The sequence below is a fragment of the Enoplosus armatus genome, chromosome 16, assembly GCF_043641665.1.
Source record: "Enoplosus armatus isolate fEnoArm2 chromosome 16, fEnoArm2.hap1, whole genome shotgun sequence".
NCBI lineage: Eukaryota > Metazoa > Chordata > Actinopteri > Centrarchiformes > Enoplosidae > Enoplosus > Enoplosus armatus.
In genome coordinates this window covers 22,051,274-22,069,733 of record NC_092195.1, presented here as the reverse complement: position 1 = coordinate 22,069,733, position 18,460 = coordinate 22,051,274, and the positions used below count along the sequence as shown (strand labels likewise).

Sequence of the window (18,460 nt, the reverse complement as noted above, 5' to 3'; positions counted from 1 at the left end):
TGGAGGAGGCGGAGCCTGAAGTGTGACACAGCGGCGGTCTGAACATCACGAGGGGACGGGCAGTTTGAAGACATCAAACTAAAAACATCAGCTGCTGTTCAGGGACGAAAAAACAGGTCGCTGTCAACTCCAAAAAACGAACACATCAGAACTAACACTTCCTCCCACCCGCCCCCCTAATCTTCCCTGGAAAACCCCTACAACAAATCAAACACACACTGGGAATATTATGGTACTATCAGCTTCTCTACAGCAGGTCTGCATATTTCTAACGTGTGACGGGGCAGAGACAGCAGAGTCACTGTGATCACGGCTCATCCAGTTCAGAGTTTGTCAGACTAAAGGGTTCAAACGTGACGAAGATGAAGATGAAAATGAAGATGAGATCCTGAACAGAAACGTGAGACGTCCCTGATTGGGTGGACACACGGAGCTCTCCTCTCCTGTTAGAGTCCGGAATCAGATATGGCTGCAGAAAGAACCGCGTTCTGGTCCTCCGTGACACCCGGATGACTGTTCTTACGAGGTGTGGATCAGATTCGATGTGGACTGTCGGTCCGGTCAGACAAAGTGATATGCTGGAGGCCCAGAGACTGGCCTGCTCTCCTGAGAACGCTCCTGTTGAAGGTAAAACAGTAAAAACTTCAGGAGGAGGAGGAGGAGGAAGCTCCTGATACGACAGGTGAGGTTTCTGCTTCGCTCGCAGGTTCAACTCCGTGTTTGTATGCTCAGGCCGGCTCGAGACTTTGGTGGTTTTGTAGCTCCACTGGTAACCTGCTCAGGTTCTTCCGAGAGCTGTGATGAAGGCAAACAGATCCGGCTCGTAGAAAGCAAACCAATAAAAGCCAGTTCAGAACACAAGACTGTGTTTTCTGTCCCAGACAAGCCACACAGCTGGTCTCAGACCTGGTTTACTGATTAAAGATCAGACAATCCTGATGTTCAACACAAACATGTGAGGTGGGGGGGTGGGGGTATCCTGGTCTGAAACTTTGGTGTGGACTAAGGGGGGGTCTCAGTCCGGTTCCAAGTGGACTCGGGACTTTATGGACTGTAAATCTATGCTTTTAGCAGGAACCTCCCAATCTGCACTAGCAAAAGGTAATTTGGTAACTATGGTAACACACATGTGCAGCACCACGGGGTGGGGTTAAAACCAGCTGTGTGTATTTTAGCAGTTGTATCTGGGACAGACGGATCGTGGCAGAAGTCTTGTAGCCTGAACTGGACTTCAGCAGAAAACTACGTCCGGAGGCTCTTTAGAGTGAGTCTCCAGTCCCTGAAGTAGAAAATACACCTGACGTGTTCTGAGCTTGAATTGAGCCGGAGGAGGAGGAGCCGACTGTGGAGACAAAACACCGAAATCTGGTCCGGGGGAGGTGAGGAAGTGACATCATTTCACACCTTTGTGCTAACAGGAAGTCAGTCCACAGCAGGACATCCAGTGAGGCGTTCAGGATGTGGAGAGGAGGCGGACTTACCGGACTGACAGAAACTTTGATCCTGAACCAGGTTTTAAAGGGAAACGTGTGGAAACTTCAGCGGGTGAAGTTCTGATAAACTCTTCTTCTTATATATTATCTAAAAATAAAGACGTGAGATTCTACAACAAACTGAAACAAAAGCCGTCTGTTGCTGCTGTTGCTGTCCCTGTTGTTCTTGCAGTGTTTGTTGTTGTCTGGCGGAGGTCGGGTCCAGAGGCGGACTGAGACGGACAGAAACAGGACAGGACGACACACAGACCACCATTGGCTGGAGGACTAGTCGTCTTCGTCGTCGTCATCCTCGCCTTCGTCTTCCACGTCTCTCTTCCTCTTCTGTCCCTGTACGCCCGCCTGATCCTCTGCACAGAGAGAGAGAGAACCAGCCAATCAGGGGAGACCGACGGGATTCTGACCAATTAAAACCTCAGAGTGCAGATGCTTCACTCACCTTCCTCCTCCTCCTCTGCATAGTCGTCCTCGTCCTCATCGTCCTCCTGAGATGAAGCGCAGCCACAGAAGAAGACGAAGAAGAGTTTCTCTTCAGTTATGATATGAACAGTCAATACTTTCAAAATAAAAGACACAGAGCTATTAGAAGCAGCTAGTTTCTGATTGGATGACACTAACGAAGCTCTAAAACTATTCATCACGTCTACGTCACAGGGACCAGGCTGATCTCCAACAGACCGACTCTGACAAGCTGGTGTCAAAAAGGTTTTTTTCAAATAACTTTGGAATATTTACACTAATATAAATGTATGATATTTAATAACACTCACAAAACTAAAAAACTAAAACAATAAAACAACAAATTTATAATGTCAATTACAAATGTATCCTCTAATTTGTGATTTTGACTTTAAAATGTCCGTAGAAACCCCCATCCCATAACATAAAGACACATAGTGTACATTAACGACACAAAAAGAAAATCAAAGAGTGTGTTTTAAAAATGTCATTTTTTATCCAAAAGGAGACAAAACTCTCTTTCCTGTTTACCAACATGTGTCCTCAGAGGCGGCCATTTTGGTGCTGAACCTGGTCAAGAACACACCTGAGGTCAATCCATTAGACCAGCTCAGTTCAGACCAGGCAGAGAACTGGACTTGATCTCAAATGAATCACTTCATGTCTTCATAACTTTGTGTCTCTTGTTTTTAAACTCTTTTGAATCAAACTGTAAAAAGTCACCATGTCGGTGCACTTTGATCAGTTTAACGACATTAGATATTTCAACAGTGAATATACAGTAACCTCAAATTCATAAATCATAATGAATCTGATTTGCAGTATTTTCTCTTTACCAAATATTAATACCAGCCTGTCTTCATAACATATTTGAAGACACATTTTTCGCATTTTCTTTTAATTCAACTAAACAACATTATTCTGCTCTCGCGCTGCCTTCGAGTTCTCTTTCAGAGTGCAGTAAAAGGCAGAACCCAGCTTGAACCTCACTTTACTCTGTGGTTGTGTCTGGAAAATTAAACTGACTTTGTTTTTTCACCACTGTCCAGTTTTTTCTGCCTGGCTGAGGACAGGTGCATTATGGGAAGATGACGCAGAACCGTGTCTGAGCCGGTTGTGGATTGACCTGCAGGCCAAAGCCTGAGTTGCCCACCTGATCGCCCCGGTTCACTTGAAAGCTCAGCCCCACCTCTCCTCCCTCTGAGCCATCCTCATCCTCCTCTTCATCGTCCTCCTCGTCGTAGTCGCCGGTCTGCCCAGCCCCGTCCTCGCCATCCTCGTCTGTAAACACAGAGATGCTGTTCAGAAAGGGAGGGGGGGGGGGTACAGCTGAGTTCATACTGGTTTCTCCACACTCAAGAGTCCCACCTTCGTCGTCAGCCTCAGAGTCGGGGGCCTCGTTGTCCTCCTGGTCGAAGCCGTCCAGGTAGGTGACCTGAGGCAGCAGCTCGAACACGCTCTCCCTGTAGTCCTCCAGGGACGTGATCTCACAGTTGAACAGGTCCAGACTCTGCAGGCTCTTCAGGTTTTGCTGCAGCAGGAAACATGGTGTTAGCATGTTAGCAGATTAGCATCTGCAAAAAGCTCCACGGCCGGAGACCCGGGTCAGTGTGTGTGTGTGTGTATGTATGTGTATGTGTGTGTGTGTGTGTGTGTGTGTGTGTGTGTGTTCTGACCAGCGCCTCCACGTTGCTCAGCTCTTTGATCTTGTTCCCGCTCAGGTTGAGGTAGATCAGGTTGGGACACTTCTCCGACAGAGTCTCCAGAGAACCAGACAGGTTGTTGTCACTCAGCTCCAACTGAGAGAACACAGACGAGACACACACACACACACACACACACACACACACACACACACACACACACACACACACACACACACACACACACACACACACACACACACACACACACACACAGGTTTCATCATCAGCAAACATCAGACAACTCGACATGAATCTGTTGTTTTATGTGTGAACGAAGTGTAATGTCACTTAAAACATGAGACCCTCCCCGACTTTCTCGGTTGCCTATGACAACCTGTGGACTGATTTCTATGTGAAGGACTTGGGGCGGTTTTTCCGAGGACCGCAAATCTCACCACCAACATGCAACAACATTTATGATTAATGACTCAGCAAAAACAAAAGAAAACAAACATCAGCTGGCAGTAGATGGATTGAAGACGATCAGTGTGTGTGTGTGCGTGTGTGCGTGTGCTCGTGCGTTACCTTGCGTAGTTTGGGCAGTGAGGGCAGTTTAGCCAACGAGCTCAGACCCACGTTGACCATACTGAGGAACTCCAGCTCTGTGAAGGCATCTGTCAGACCTTCAACCTCCCCGTCTGCAGAGCGACTGTTATCAACCACCAGCTCTGCTATCTGACAGACAGACAGAGACAGACAGACAGACAGTGATGGGTACTGTAGTATTTAGACAGGCCAAACTGAACAAAGTAATCTGAGCGTCTTCATGAAGTTTATTAAGTTCATTAGCACTGGTGCTGTTTTACCGTCTCAACATCTGTAACATGAAGCAGCTGCATGTCAGTGTGTTGTGTAATGACATTACAGCTGACCTTCACCTGCGAGAGCTGTTCCTCTAATGTCCACTAGATGCTCATGACAACAAACCGAGCGTACTGAAGTTGAAACGATTAGTCGATTCATTGATCAGTCGATAGACAGAAAATGAATCAGCAACTGTTTTGATAATAATAATAATAATGAGTAATTTCAGGCATTTGTCAAATATCAAAAAATCAGTTTTAAGCTTCTTTCACTGTGAAGATTTGCTGCTTTTCTTTGTCATAACCGACAGTAAATTAAATATTGTAAATGACACCGTCCATCTCATTCCTCGAAAAAAAATATTGGCAAATTAATTTATCATTTAAATATTGTTAGTTGCAGCCTTAATTGAAGTTAATGTTGAAACCCTCAAAGTCAGTTTTTACACATGTTCAGCTCTCAGCAGCAGATCACTGGGCTTCTTCTGCAGCCGGAGGTCAGAGGTCAATAATGAATGTCTCCTTACGGGATATTAAACCTTAAAAATGTTTTGGGACCCGTTTACATTGATTGATGGGTGTCTCGTAATCCACCACAGTGGTCGCTCATCTCCACTAAGGCTTTAATGAACAATATTTTTATTGTTAATTATTAAATATAGATTGGTCTGACATTTCATTTGTTGATTAATCAATTAAGCATTTGCTCTATGAAATGTCAGAATATAGTGAAAAGTAGAGGAATCAGTCTGAGCTTACTGCAGAGGCATCAGTGTGCCAGAGTTCGACCATACGCTCACTACACATCTATTCTTTAACAACAGATCGAAGGAATCTGTATCACCATTATGTGCTGGTTTCCAGTTTTAAGTACTATCGGCTGGTATATCGATAGCAGATTGTTTTTATGTCTCAGATATCTGGGGTTGGGGGTCGGGGAACAGGCAGGTGAACGGATCTGCAGGTGTGTTTACAGCATGATGTAATACACCCCTTTAACATGATTATAAGGTATTTTCAAGTGAACTGAGGCATCTACCTGTGGACGTACTGCAGAGGTGGAAGTAAATGCTATAAAAAAAAACCCAAAATCAAATTAGTTGCCGAATTATTTTCCATCAACCAATCAATGAATTGACTATTTGATTCAGAAAAAATACTCGACTGTGTTGTGATATTGATTTCAAACATATAACTGAACAATCTAAATGTACACTAGATGGACAGATAGTGTGATCAGTGTGTTGGTGTGAGATCCAGCTTGTGGAGGACTTTGTTCAGACTGGTGGCTGCTTTTATTTCCCAGAGTTCCTCTGGTTCTTATATAACCAGCAGAGACTCAGTGTTTCAGTGTAACAGAGCAGAGCTTCAGCCTGCAGGCCAACAGGCATCAATGGAGACCAACAGCACCACCATTACACTGTGTGTGTGTGTGTGTGTGTGTGTGTGTGTGCGCGCTGGGGGTTTAACCTACTATAATCTACATGCGCTGTGTGTGTGTGTGTGTGTGTGGGGGGGGGGGGGTTGTCTTCTGAGCCTCCACACACACCATCTGCCGGCATCCCCCACTTCATAAAACATGACACCAGCAACTTGTCTGCTGGATGAGTTTGTAATATAAGTGAATTAAGTCTGAACCGTGAGCACAAGTGTGTGTATTTGTGTGTTATTTAACGGAAGCTGCTCGGTTGTCAGTTCGGTTATATAACTTAATCACACACACACACACACACACACAGCATGGACTCTGCTGTATAAAAGAGGGACCGAATAAAACCGCGTCTACACTGTTTTCATAGATTTGAAGTGTTTAATGGAGGTTACGGGCGACACGTCGCATCATCGAGCTGCGTGGATCCGTTTCTTCATTTCACTGCAAACCGGCCACAGTAATCCACCGTGTGGTTAAATTAAAGACAGTAATCTGTTTTACTTTAAAGCCTCGTCGAGTAACGCCATTTTGATTCGTAACGACGCTGTTATTCAAACACCGACCCCCGTTACACGGTAATCACACTACAGTAACGAAGCGCACTGTAATGCGGGGTTTCTGCGTCTTTCAGCACTCGTTGATTAGAAATATTCGTAGATATACGTCGAAACAACCGCTAATCCGCTTTCTGTAACGTTAAGTAGGTAACGCGTTACTACCGAGCACGAGCTCCCCACTCAAAATGTCTCTGTGACCTCCCTCAGTGCGCCCCACGTCCGCCACCGCGCAGGGTCGCACGGAAATGTGGATAAAACCCCCCAAAAGACGCTAAATGTAGTTTAGAAGTCGACTGAACGAAGCGGGGTTTGATAGAATGTCAGCAGATACGACATTTCCGTCGAAGTTTAAGCCGTTAGCGACTTAAGATGTCCGCTCGCACTGAACGACGAAGCACCAACCGACGTCGTTGTTATTGAGGTTAACACGCAGTGTTTTACCGGGACGAAAGCCCGCGGTGAGCTCCATAAACACCCGGTACACAACCGCTAGGTTCACACACGAACTATCCGCCTGTTAAGTATTATTTACTCTCTATCGTTGGGTCGTTTTCTCCGTTAAAGTCGCGTTCCTCCGAGTGGCCGGTGACTGATTAAAAGTTAAACTTCGTTACGTCGTTAGTCCGTGAGGGTGTTTTGAGATGAACGGAACATAACGGAGTTTGGACGAGCTAAACGTCTCAGTGTGATAAGAACCGTAAACTGAGTGCTAGCTAATGCGTTTAGATGGTATAATATGAGTCCGCGGAGCCACCCCGAGAGAAGGGATTTCACCGGAGAGGAGGAGGGGGCGGGCGGACCGACCGACCGCTGAGATGCTTCCACATCCATCTGGGATCGCTGTTCTCAGCCGGGGTGCGGGCGGTAGTTGATCAAACTATAACCTGATCGATAAGAGGTTTAATGGACCGAATGTCTGAAAGCAAACTTGCCGTTCATAGTGTTATCGGTAACCTCCCATGTGATGAGCGAGGAGGAGCAGCCAGCCAGGCTCCGGTCGCACATCACCTCCCGGGCTATTTCAGGCAACAATTAAAATGTTATTAAAATCAAAGCCGCTCACCTCCGCCGGGCTCCGGTTCCGCAGCTCTAAAGTGATCCTCTTTTTCATGTCCATTCTGAAGGATTTCGTCTGTGGCGATTAAAAGGAGGCGGTGAACAGTTGAGAAAGTCCCGGGGATCAGAGCGGTGGCTGCTCTCCTCTGACGGCCACAGTTTGCCTACTGATCCTCCATGATACCTCGCGCCCTGCCCCCTCCCCTTCGGCCCCGCCCCCCGTTGTACAGGGTTGGCCGCGTGCCTCTCTACTGCCGCTGATTGGACGGTGGGCACGTCAATCACGACTGATCGGCCATAATCCACGAGCTGGGCGGTGATAACCCAAAAGCCAGCGGCAGCCTGTCAAAGCCTCATGGGAGCTGTAGTTGTCAAATCTCCTGAAAAGAATCGTTATTTCTTCATAAAAATGACGAAGTCTTCTAACTTTATTGTCCAGTGCAGCAGGAGAGGAACAGAAAAGCTCAGCAACAAGTTCCGGATTTACAGAAAGGCCGAGGAAAGAACATCGCAACGTCCACAATAAAATACACGAAGCTACGGCAGCAGAAGCTAGCTGGGGGCAGGCTAATGCTCTCTGCATGTCCTCACACTTATTAATTAATACATCAATCAAACCTGATCGATTATAATCATCATTTTATTCAAATAAGATCAAACTGCAACACAGAGATAAACTCATATTTATCACTAATGATGTGAAATAAGTTGTGTATTCACTTATTAACATGTGCTACAAACAGAATGTAAATCAAATAATCTCACAAGGTCCATTTAGGTTCTGGAGCTTTCAGTCGTGTCACACAATCCTCCAAAGCAGGTGGAGTTGTCCAGTCATCATGGATTGACTTCTTGTCGACTTCTGCCAAGACAGATCATGTGATGTGATCGAAAGCTCCAGAACAGTACTAAATGTGGAGAGATTGCTTTGTCAACTGCTGTTTCTAAAGTTCAGGAATAACCCTTCAATCTCAAGTATTTAGTATTTGCCAAACCCCAACAAGCAAGAAATTCAACTCAAGGTCCACTTACTAGAGGAGTCTTCCTCAGTGGATGCAGTTTGCTCAGTTGTTAAGCTCCATGTGGTAACATAGAGACACCTGAACAAAGTCCATCCAGTAAGAAAGACTGCAAGATGTTGTTGAAAGCTCTGGAAATGAAGGTTTCTACCGTCAATAATCAGTTCATCTGATTATAAACTGTGAACATGAAGGACGTTATTTCTCACTGGAAGCTGCTAGAAATGTGTCAGAAGCAAACATTCATTTTCTGTTTACGTAAAAGAAGTAAAACAATATATGAATGTAGTTGAGATTAAAAGTGAATTCTTGACATTGGAAACGGCAGTCTCAACACCAAGTCCATTTAGCAGCTGTTCTGGAGCTTTTGATCCTTCTCTACAGGTGGAAGTTTTATTTTGGTTCCAAGGTCAAAGTGAAGTTGTACAAAACACTCTTCATTAAATACAAGCTACCTATATAATTTATTTACCTTTTAAGTTTATTTTTGTTGAATTCTACTTTCTCTTTATCACATTTCACATGTCAATGTCACAAATAAAGTTTATGAATTTTTTTTATCATTTCATAACTGTCATATTTTAGACCAAATCCAGTTAACTTGTTAGTTATTAAAAGTATTAACAAGTACTGTGTGTGTCAGAGCCTGATACGTCTCATTCCTCCGTGCCAGAGAGCTCCAGTGTCATTCAAAACTATTAAAAACACACCAATGAGCCACACAGTTGCACTGAAGCACAACATGACACCCAGTGAAAATATAATTGACTTAAAGCTCATCAATAAAATTCAGATGAGGTCACAGCAGTTAGTTCAACACCTGAACGCCTCGCACAGAGTTCAGGTGTCACTGTGTGAAAGCATCAAAAACACAACAAAGAAGTTCTTATTCAAAAAAACAAGTGTTTATATTTCAGATTACCAATGCAGGCAGCCATCATCATCATCATCATCATCATGGTGAAGCATTCAGGTACAGTTAAAAAAATACAACTTTATATGTACATAGAAAAAGGTTGGCTTCGCTGAGCTTATAAAAATAACTATCATACTCAACTCAAATGAATCACTGATCAGAGGAAAGAAGGGCACGACGGGCTGCTGAGAGGATACAGGTGGGTCTGACAGGTATAATCAATAACTGCTTTTCCACTGAGGGACCCGACAGGGCTGAACCAGGACAGGAAGGTAACACAAAACCAGGGACAGGAAAACGTTTTAAAGACCACACTGCTGACTTTAGGTGTTTCATCTCTAACCTCAGACTGTATCGTGTTTCTGAGCATTTTATAAAACGTCCAACAGATTTGAGCTTGATTTCCAGCAACTGCTATCAGTTCATTTCTATGAAAATCAACCTGCTGCAGGGATCGTTAATCACAGCCAATGTCTGGTCAGGCTTTAGTTTCAGTTACATTATAATGCAAAAGAAAGTGTTGGATTTGAAAAGTTTGGTCATCGTCATGTAGCAATACAGTTAGGAGAAACACCATGTTCACATGTACGGACTCAGAAGTTATTATCATGTTACATTTCCTCCCTACAAATATTCATTCATTCACTTCAACTGAAGTGCATTCCCTGTTCAGGTGAGATCTACAGCCAGCCTCGTTTTCTGGGTTTAAAACGTCACTGTTCAGCAGTCCACTCTCACATTTCACTTGAACTCACCAGCAGGGACTTCGACTGCTTTACCATAACTTAAGCCAACAAATAAAGCTGAGTAAATGACTGCAAGTTTTATAAACAAAACCAAAAAACTGATAGCTTGACAGGAATGTAAAACATTATGAAGTGTAATTAAAGGGCTAAAAACATGCAGAATCACCTTTAAAAGGACCGCAAGACCAGGAGGTCCAGAAAGTCTCAATCACCTCTGCAGAGACAAATGTGTTCTCGTGAATTTATAAACTGCAGCTCACCACAGCTGATAATAATTAATTCACTGGAAATCATTGATATTTGATCAGCTGTTTATGGAAATGTTTTTTAAAGTCTTCTATCACAGTAATTACCAACATTTGAAGACCTTTCACCATTTTATAGACTAAACTAAGAATCTATAAAACATTCACCAGTTGCAGTCCTGTTAGACCCAACAAGCCTTTAACCACCCGATGATGGAAAACAAAGCTGGTTTGAAATAATATTCAACATAATTACTGAGCAAATGAAAGGTTTCCATGATGGATCTGGTTCAGTTCTTGTCAGGACTCTGGGATCCATGAAACTCAAAGCAGGTCAGTCTGGGAGGAAAGACGAGCTTTTCTATATTCAAACATTAATTGGCTTGAGAATGAGCTTTGTCCCAAGATAATTCCCTTTGCTTCAAAAAAATCTATCAACTTTGGCGCCCAAAACGGTTTTCAAAGAAATCATCGTTTGTTGTGTTCATAAAAATGAGGAAGTCACATCCGAAAACTAACATGTTCAAAAACAAAACTGATTATAAACAACAAAAACATAATATGAAAGAAGAAAAGAATTGTTTTAGTGTCCAGAAAATATCTTTTACTTCCTTTCACAGCATCCAGTCGTGGCCTTATTTTATCTGTACTCTTCTGGGGAAGCAAAATGGTGCCAGCTACAGCAAGGTTTGAGTAACTGGGTTTCAAAAAGGTTTAACGTTAGAGTTATGAAGGCATCACATGGGTTGGTTTAGGGATTTACCCAATAAAAACAACCCACCGACAAAAACTGAACACAACGAAAATGAAGGGATGTAAATGGGTATACTGGGGATAACCATCTGCGTTCAAAAATCAACAGGGGAATTGTTAAATCGACAAACTAAAATTCTAAATTCCTGCTGCATGAGTGTCCTCAGGTTTAGTGATCTTTTCTTTATCAGTACTCACTGCAAGTCGATCGGGGAAGCAAAGCGGTGCGTTAAAGCGATGTTCAGGTAAAAGATAAGGCTGCATATACCGTCTTCTCAAACCAGCTGTTGTTATTTTAAATTGGGTTGGGATCACTGATTGCAGTTAACACAAGTAAATATGCCTTTGAGCAAAGGTCAGAGAGTTCATTTATCTGTTTCCTCTTCAGTTGGTCTCAATCTCCTCTTCAATCCATTCTTCCAGCTTCATCCCCTTCTGCAGCAGAAGGATTTTGCATCCCAATTAAGTAGGCATTCAGGTAAGAGTACAAGTGGGAACTAAAAATGATGCACGACTAAACTCCTGTCATGTTTGTTGAGTCTGTTTTCAGTCATCTCTCCTCCTACTGTTTTTGGGGAAGCCATTTTGTTTCTCCTCTCTTCTTTCAGGGATTCAAAATGGTGTACATTTGAAACCATCCTGCCGTGACTCATCCCCTTCCCCTCCATCACACCCCCTGTTCAAAGGGAGTCAAACCAACCATCTCCCATTATGATCTGTCTTTTCGTCTGTGTCACCCCTTCCTCCCCCCTCCTCCCCCCTCTCTGTTAGGAGCTGACCTCCGTTGTCTCTCCCCCTGTCTCCACCAGCGTCACCTGACCCTCCTCCCCCTCCATGATAATCCCTCCCTCCTGCAGCACCACCATCTCTCCCTCCTCCTCCACCATGCTAGCCGCTGCCTCCTCCTCGTCCTCCTCCCCTCCCACCACCTCCTCTGGGCTGGCGGCGTTGGCGGCACTGTTGGCGTTGGTGCTGTTGGCCTGACTTTGGGACATGGCCTCCAGTTTGATGCGGTACTCCTCGGCCTCCTGCTCCTTACGCAGCAGCTGCTGCCGGTACTCCTGCGCCTTCCTGTTGGCCTCCAGCAGCTGCCTCTGCAACAACTCCTGAAGAAGAAGAAGAAGAAGAAGAAGAAGAAGAGGGTCAAGTCAAAGTGACTACAACAACTACTACTACTGCTACTACCACAACAACAACAACAACTACTACTACTGTTAGTCCTACACAGTGAACATGTGGTCCGCTCACCGTCTCCCCTGTGTCGTTGTGATTGTTGGTCACCTCCAGCTTCCTCTTCCTGGAGGGTGGAGGCTGAGGCTCCTCCGTCACCACCTCCTCCGTCACGGTGTTGGCCGGCACCGCCAACACTGGAAACGCAGAAAGACAGACGCGTTATTAAAGTCCTGATGTGACTCGGAACGTGTTGAACAGAGTGACGGTTGTGCGTGTCCTACTCTGCTGTCCGTGCTGCATGGTAACAAAGAATGGCGGCGCCATCCCTCCCGTTGTCTGCAGGTTGCCGTGCTGGTCCGTTACTATGGTGATGACCCTCTGACCCCCCTCGTTCACAACAGTGGCGTGCTGGATGTTGGAGTCCAGAGCGCTGGCGGCCATTGCTTCTTCGGTGTCACCTGAGACACAAACGTCACACCTCCTCAGAACACGTTTAAGATTTCAGAGTGTGTTTCAGTATGTGTGTGTTTGTACCTGCGTTGGCCTTGTTGAGCAGCTCGGCCAGGTTGACCACCCCCCCCTGAATGGCAGGTATTCCCTGGATGATGAACTGCGGCTGGTTGGTGGTGGTGCTGGTCTCCACGTTCATACTCACCTGGTTCATGTTCACCTGGTTCATATTCACCTGGTTCTGCATGCCCTCCTACACCACACACACACACACAGATGTAAAGAAAAACTTCAGGACACTTTCCACATTTTACAGCTGATGCTGAAATGTTCCGTCACATATAACGTTTAAACCGTCAGAGGTCAGAGGTCAGACTCACCTGCAGCAGCAGCATCAGCTCCGTGTTCTGGATGTCGACAGCGATGTCAAACGGCGTCTTGTCGAACTTACTGAGCGCGTGCACGTCGGCTCCATGTTTGATGAGCGTCTCTGCGACGCCGTGGTGTCCATGCTGCGCCGCCCAGTGAAGCGCCGTCATCTTCAGCATGTCTTTGGCGTTGATGTCTGCACCGCTCTGAAGGTACAGAGTCAAACTGTGAGCGGACACGGACGAGTACAACTGATGTCCAGCTGGACATTAAGCTTTACACAGTCCTCACATCATATCATGTCATAAGAAGGATGTTCACTCGTCTCACATTTGGTGCCAGTTCTTGGACTATTGATAATACACCACCTACAACTGTAGAGTGGCATGAGCTGATATTTGAGCTGATACCTGTGGAACATGTAAGACTTGGACATCCTTCGTTCAATAATAAACCGGTAAAAGACCCACAATTATTGTGTTTAAAGGAACGATAGATTGCAATAATGAAAATTAGGAGGGATATTTATTTTTCTGTTTTTTTCATGTACAATAAATTCTAATTTTAAATTATTATTTATTATTAAAGGCAAAGGATAAAACAATCTGAAATATAACAGTATTTAATATGAAAAAAAAAAAGTTATTTAACTAAGAATTCAGAAAACATGATTTCAGATGTTTGGCAACATTTCCAGATGCTTCATGTCATGTGATCAACAACTTCTTCAACAATAAAATAAACTTTTCATCGGTTTTCACCGTTTCATCAGCATTAAAAGACACTGAGGGTTTCGGGAAGTTGGGAGTCCTGAAAGAACCAACACATCATGAAAATCAAAGTCGTATCAATCCTGATCAGTTCTCACCCGGACCAGCAGCTCCACGATGACAGTGTGTCCCTCGGCGGCGGCCATGTGCAGCGGGGTCCTGTCCACTTTAGTGCGGGCGTCTCTGCTGACGCCGGCTCTCAGCAGGACGTCAGCGGTGGAGTAATGACCGTGCTGAGCGGCCAGGTGGAGGGGGGACGTCCCCAACTACAGGTCACACAGACAGGTCTTCATTACCCAACAGTTCAACACAAACACGGGCTTCTAAATCAGTTTAAATGACCCGTGTGACTTGCACAGATCCCAAAACCACAATCACTAACATCAGAAGCCAGAAAAGTCTCACCCAGTCGGTGGTGAACGGAGCTCCGTTGGCCATCAGGTTTCTGACCTCATCGTCTTGACCTTTACGAGCCGCCTCCAGCAGACGCTTCCCCAGGTCCACCAACGACATCTGAGACCCAGAGACACACGGACACCAGTTCATAATGAAGAAACGTTTATGTCTTGAAGTGCATCAAACTAAACATCTTCACACTTCATTCTTCTGTTTATTTTAATGGCACATTTGTCAGCTGGCCACGACATAACACATTTATAATGTTGTAAATAAATGTGTGGAATGTAACTAAGTACATTTACTCAAGTATTTGCACTTTACTCAACAGCTCAACAGTAGAGCATTAACATGGACAGAACTCTGTTACTGTAAGAGAACTACATTACAGATGTATTGGTTGTATTTTGTGTTAGAAAATAAACAGTTTCACTGCATTATAGTTCGTCAATGTCAATGTTAAACCACTGAAAGCTGATGTAATTAATCAACTACTTCATCGTTTACTACAGGAAACTAATAGGCAACTATTTTAAAAATCATTCAAGTCATTTTTGGCAAATTGTCAAAACTTTTCTGCTTCTCAAATGAGAATATGTGCTGTTTTATTAAATGTCTCTGAACTGTTGACAGCCCTTCTCCATTATACATGTCATCACATTACGATCAAGCGTTAATCAACCCGCATGTTTGTTGACAGCCTTTGACGTTTTTCAGGATGTCAAATAAAACCTGGTCCGGATGTTAAAACAGTAAGTCTGGAAAGGGTTATAGTTTTCCGTTAAACTAACATTTCCATGAGACACAGGACTTGTTATCCCCACCCCCCACATACTTTACAGTATATATGCATGTAACGGCTGTGTCCAATATCGGACATGTCCCCGAATTAAACATCTTGTCTTTCACGGCAAAACTTAGATGGAAGTTGCTGCTTCAAACATGTTTCATCAAGATTTAGCGATGGAAACATGGCGCCCTGCGGTGACAGACACCTGACTGGTCCACTTAATTGACAAACTTCAACGAGCCAAAACAACTACAACTAATGGATTCACACATGTCGAGTGTTTTGGGCGCTAACGACATTGACAACATCCATAAAATGAAGCTACACAACAAAACAACCTCACAAGTAAACAAACGGCAACTGGCTTTAAACGTGTAGCACTAGTATGAGCGGGTTGTTAGCGGTTGAACTGGGAACAATGGTTTTCTTTTATCGGAAAAGTGGCCAAAGCTAGTTAGCGCGACACTCTGTCCGACAATGGACCTACAGCACTAAACAGCACTTCTGATTGAGAAACAGTGGAGAGGGACGAGGGTTTTCTCTCCGCGGCCGAGGAGCCATTTTACGCGCCTTCATGGACAGAAAAGAGTCCGCCATGTGCCACGTACCCCCGTCTCCCCTCTCCGTGCCGTTATTTACCACCACAACCGTGAAAGACCATAACCTGCTCCACCAAAACATTTACAGCAACACAGACAGGAAACCGTTTGATATTAAGTTGTTGGTTTTCCGGGGGAAGTCAGAGAGAAATTTCCTATTTTACACACGGAGAAAAAACTACTTCCACATCCGGTTAACTAGCATTCTTCAAGCGCGCGCCGTCAAACCGCTTACAGGGCATTTGTCTGATGAAATCCTTCAACAATGTCGGTTTATTTTTGTGACTTTATTACACGTGAAGACGAAGAAAATGTCGTTTTATTCGACCGGAGGAGGGCAGAGCAGCTACTTACCGTGTCCAGGTTTGTTAAGGAGCCAGCCGGGGTGCTCCTCTCTGCTAATGTTAGCACGCTAGCTGGCTAAACAGAACAAATCCCTCAGTGTGGGGAGGGTTTGGCGCTTTTATCACTCGCGTGATATCACACGCGTTTAGTACAAACAGGTCAGTAATGTGCAAATTTTAATTTACAATGCGCAAAACATGGACATTAGGCGCCACTGCAGCTCGTCTGGCTCCTCCGGGCTTGTTTACTGCAGAAAGTTAGCGAGAGGCAGCCGGTGCACGGCCGGATGTTATGGATGTAGCCTTCAAAATAAGAGCGAAAGATGTATCCTTGTTGATGAAATATCATGTTTAGCAGGTTTAATGTAACCATGTTGAACACAGTCAGTCCTGTCAGAGTGAATTTTTTACAGAGCTGATATTGGCATTAAAATGTATTGTTTTGTCCCACTAAATAATGCAGATAGTAAGTTAACTGTCACGGGACAGTTGGCTAATGCCAAGTGTCAGAATCAGTAATACTTTATTGATCCCCGGGGGGAAATTATACTAGAAAAATGGTAAATGATCTCACTTACATAGCGCTTTTTAACCTTCACAGTTCCCAAAGCGCTTTACAGCGAAGTCTCATTCACCCGTTCACACACCGACGGCGACGAGCTGCCATGCAAGGTGCTAGTCTCCATCGGGAGCAATTTAGGGTTTATGTCGAAGTGTTTTGCTCAAGGACTTATAATTTAAGCTCTTAACGTATTTGGGCGGGGTAAAATGAAAATCTTCAGATTAATAAAACTGATATTTTCTGACATTGGTGCATGTCTAAATGACATTACATGAGACCTTGCAAATATGTAAATTGGTTATTGTTTTAGCAGCTTTTTTTACAACAGTCTTTGTTTTTATTTATTATGCCTTGATCTCTACTCATGTCTCTATTGCACTATCCTGTGTGCTGCAAAAAGTAATAAGGATGAATTAGGACAGAAATGTGTAAACTGAAAACATGTTAAGCAGGATTTGATAGTAGCTATTGATTTATTGCCCATCATTATATGTTGTTTAAATGATATCAGCAAGCTTTTGAGGGTTAGTTTACTGACAATTTAATGTTACTTTCGCAACATCATATTTTATCAGTCCGCATTTTATGTTGAAAGTCGTGACAGGAAGTCTGGTCTTCATTGTGTCTGATTTGACGCTGGTGTTTACCAGCTAGCCGTGTTAGCCGTTAGCCTGTGTGCATGCAGACTGCTAGCAAGTTAAATTAAAGCGTGTTTTACCTTCTTCTGTCGTAGATTCCCGCGAGTTTACGTCCCCTGACGTAAATCAGGTTGTGTCGGGTGTTCACCTGTCGAGAACGATTTTAAAAATAGTTATTTTAGTGTTTTATCTGGTACAAATATGGCGGCCCCTCGACACCGGAGGTGGAAGCCAGAGTGAGTTAACCTCCCTGTGGGCGGGCTCTGTGACGACACTGTGGAACAGACCTCAGGTCAGTGCGGACGGCAGAGTCTGACTGTGACTGTGGTATGCCGCAGAACAAACAGCTGACCTCAGATCAGCCGGTAGAACAGGCGCATTCCTGTCTGCAGAGCTGCTCTCAGGCCGTGAGGTTCAACAACAAGCAGCCGAATCGTTTCTGATCATTCACACATTTCGGTGTCTTTATTTTATCCATGTGTTTTATTTTAAACCCACTATTAATTCGTTTTCTAGAAAATACTCTGTTTCAGAATATATGGTTGTTGTGATAAAAGTGATAAAGAGGATTTTTACCCTCCTGAACTCTGGTTAAACATTTACAGTTGGTTTTGTTCTAAAGGCATATGCATGTTTTAATGTAGAAGATTTAACAGTAAAAATGTTCCACCTGGACTCACTGGAGGACAAACCAGATGAATTCCTTGTTGACAATATTTATATATTAAGATATATTTACTAAGTAAACAGTCAAGAATTTGTTTTGTAAATAAATTTACTTGATTCAGAAGTGAATATTTCCTCAAACTGAATGAATGAATTCCTTCTATATTTAGACGTAAGAATCTCTTTTATTATATATGTATATATTTTTAATACATTTATGTATTTGTTTGTTAATGTTCCCATTATCTTCATTTTACTGATTGAATCACACTTTTAAATCTTTTTTAGTTTGCTCAGTTTTTTTTCTTCTGTCAAACCTTGTTTTAAAAGTAAAATTTTTGTATTCTCTAATAAAGATGATTTCTTCCAGTTCATTATTATCTCTCACTAATTCCTGTGTTTGTGTTCATGATCATTTAGAAACATTACTCATTAACAACATATCACAGTTCACAGGACAAATAAATGTTCTTTTGGTTTTCCGTTTTATTATTGAAAAATTGGAAACTTTATTCTCT

General features: G+C 43.7%; 2 protein-coding genes across 11 annotated transcripts; both read right to left on the bottom strand.

Annotated features, from left to right (window-relative positions):
• Nucleotides 1-174: 174 nt before the first annotated feature.
• Nucleotides 175-7,646, bottom strand: anp32e (acidic (leucine-rich) nuclear phosphoprotein 32 family, member E). 10 transcript variants are annotated; one of them, XM_070921331.1, is made up of 7 exons: nt 7,514-7,646; nt 4,184-4,333; nt 3,629-3,751; nt 3,294-3,483; nt 3,106-3,233; nt 1,933-1,975; nt 175-1,843 (listed from the first exon to the last, which is right to left on the bottom strand). In XM_070921331.1, the coding sequence occupies exons 1-7, from the start codon at nt 7,565-7,567 to the stop codon at nt 1,761-1,763; spliced, it is 771 nt and encodes a 256-aa protein (XP_070777432.1). In that variant the 5' UTR covers nt 7,568-7,646; the 3' UTR covers nt 175-1,760. The 10 variants fall into 10 exon arrangements, with proteins under 10 accessions (XP_070777432.1, XP_070777435.1, XP_070777436.1 ...); XM_070921334.1 differs by having other exon boundaries at nt 1,933-1,978; nt 3,142-3,233; XM_070921335.1 differs by having other exon boundaries at nt 3,142-3,233.
• A 4,306-nt stretch (nt 7,647-11,952) lies between these two features.
• gabpb2a (GA binding protein transcription factor subunit beta 2a) lies at nt 11,953-16,212 on the bottom strand. The gene is made up of 8 exons (XM_070921326.1): nt 16,087-16,212; nt 14,353-14,460; nt 14,046-14,213; nt 13,189-13,383; nt 12,893-13,061; nt 12,640-12,816; nt 12,434-12,552; nt 11,953-12,291 (listed from the first exon to the last, which is right to left on the bottom strand). The coding sequence occupies exons 2-8, from the start codon at nt 14,458-14,460 to the stop codon at nt 11,953-11,955; spliced, it is 1,275 nt and encodes a 424-aa protein (XP_070777427.1). The 5' UTR covers nt 16,087-16,212.
• Nucleotides 16,213-18,460: the final 2,248 nt, after the last annotated feature.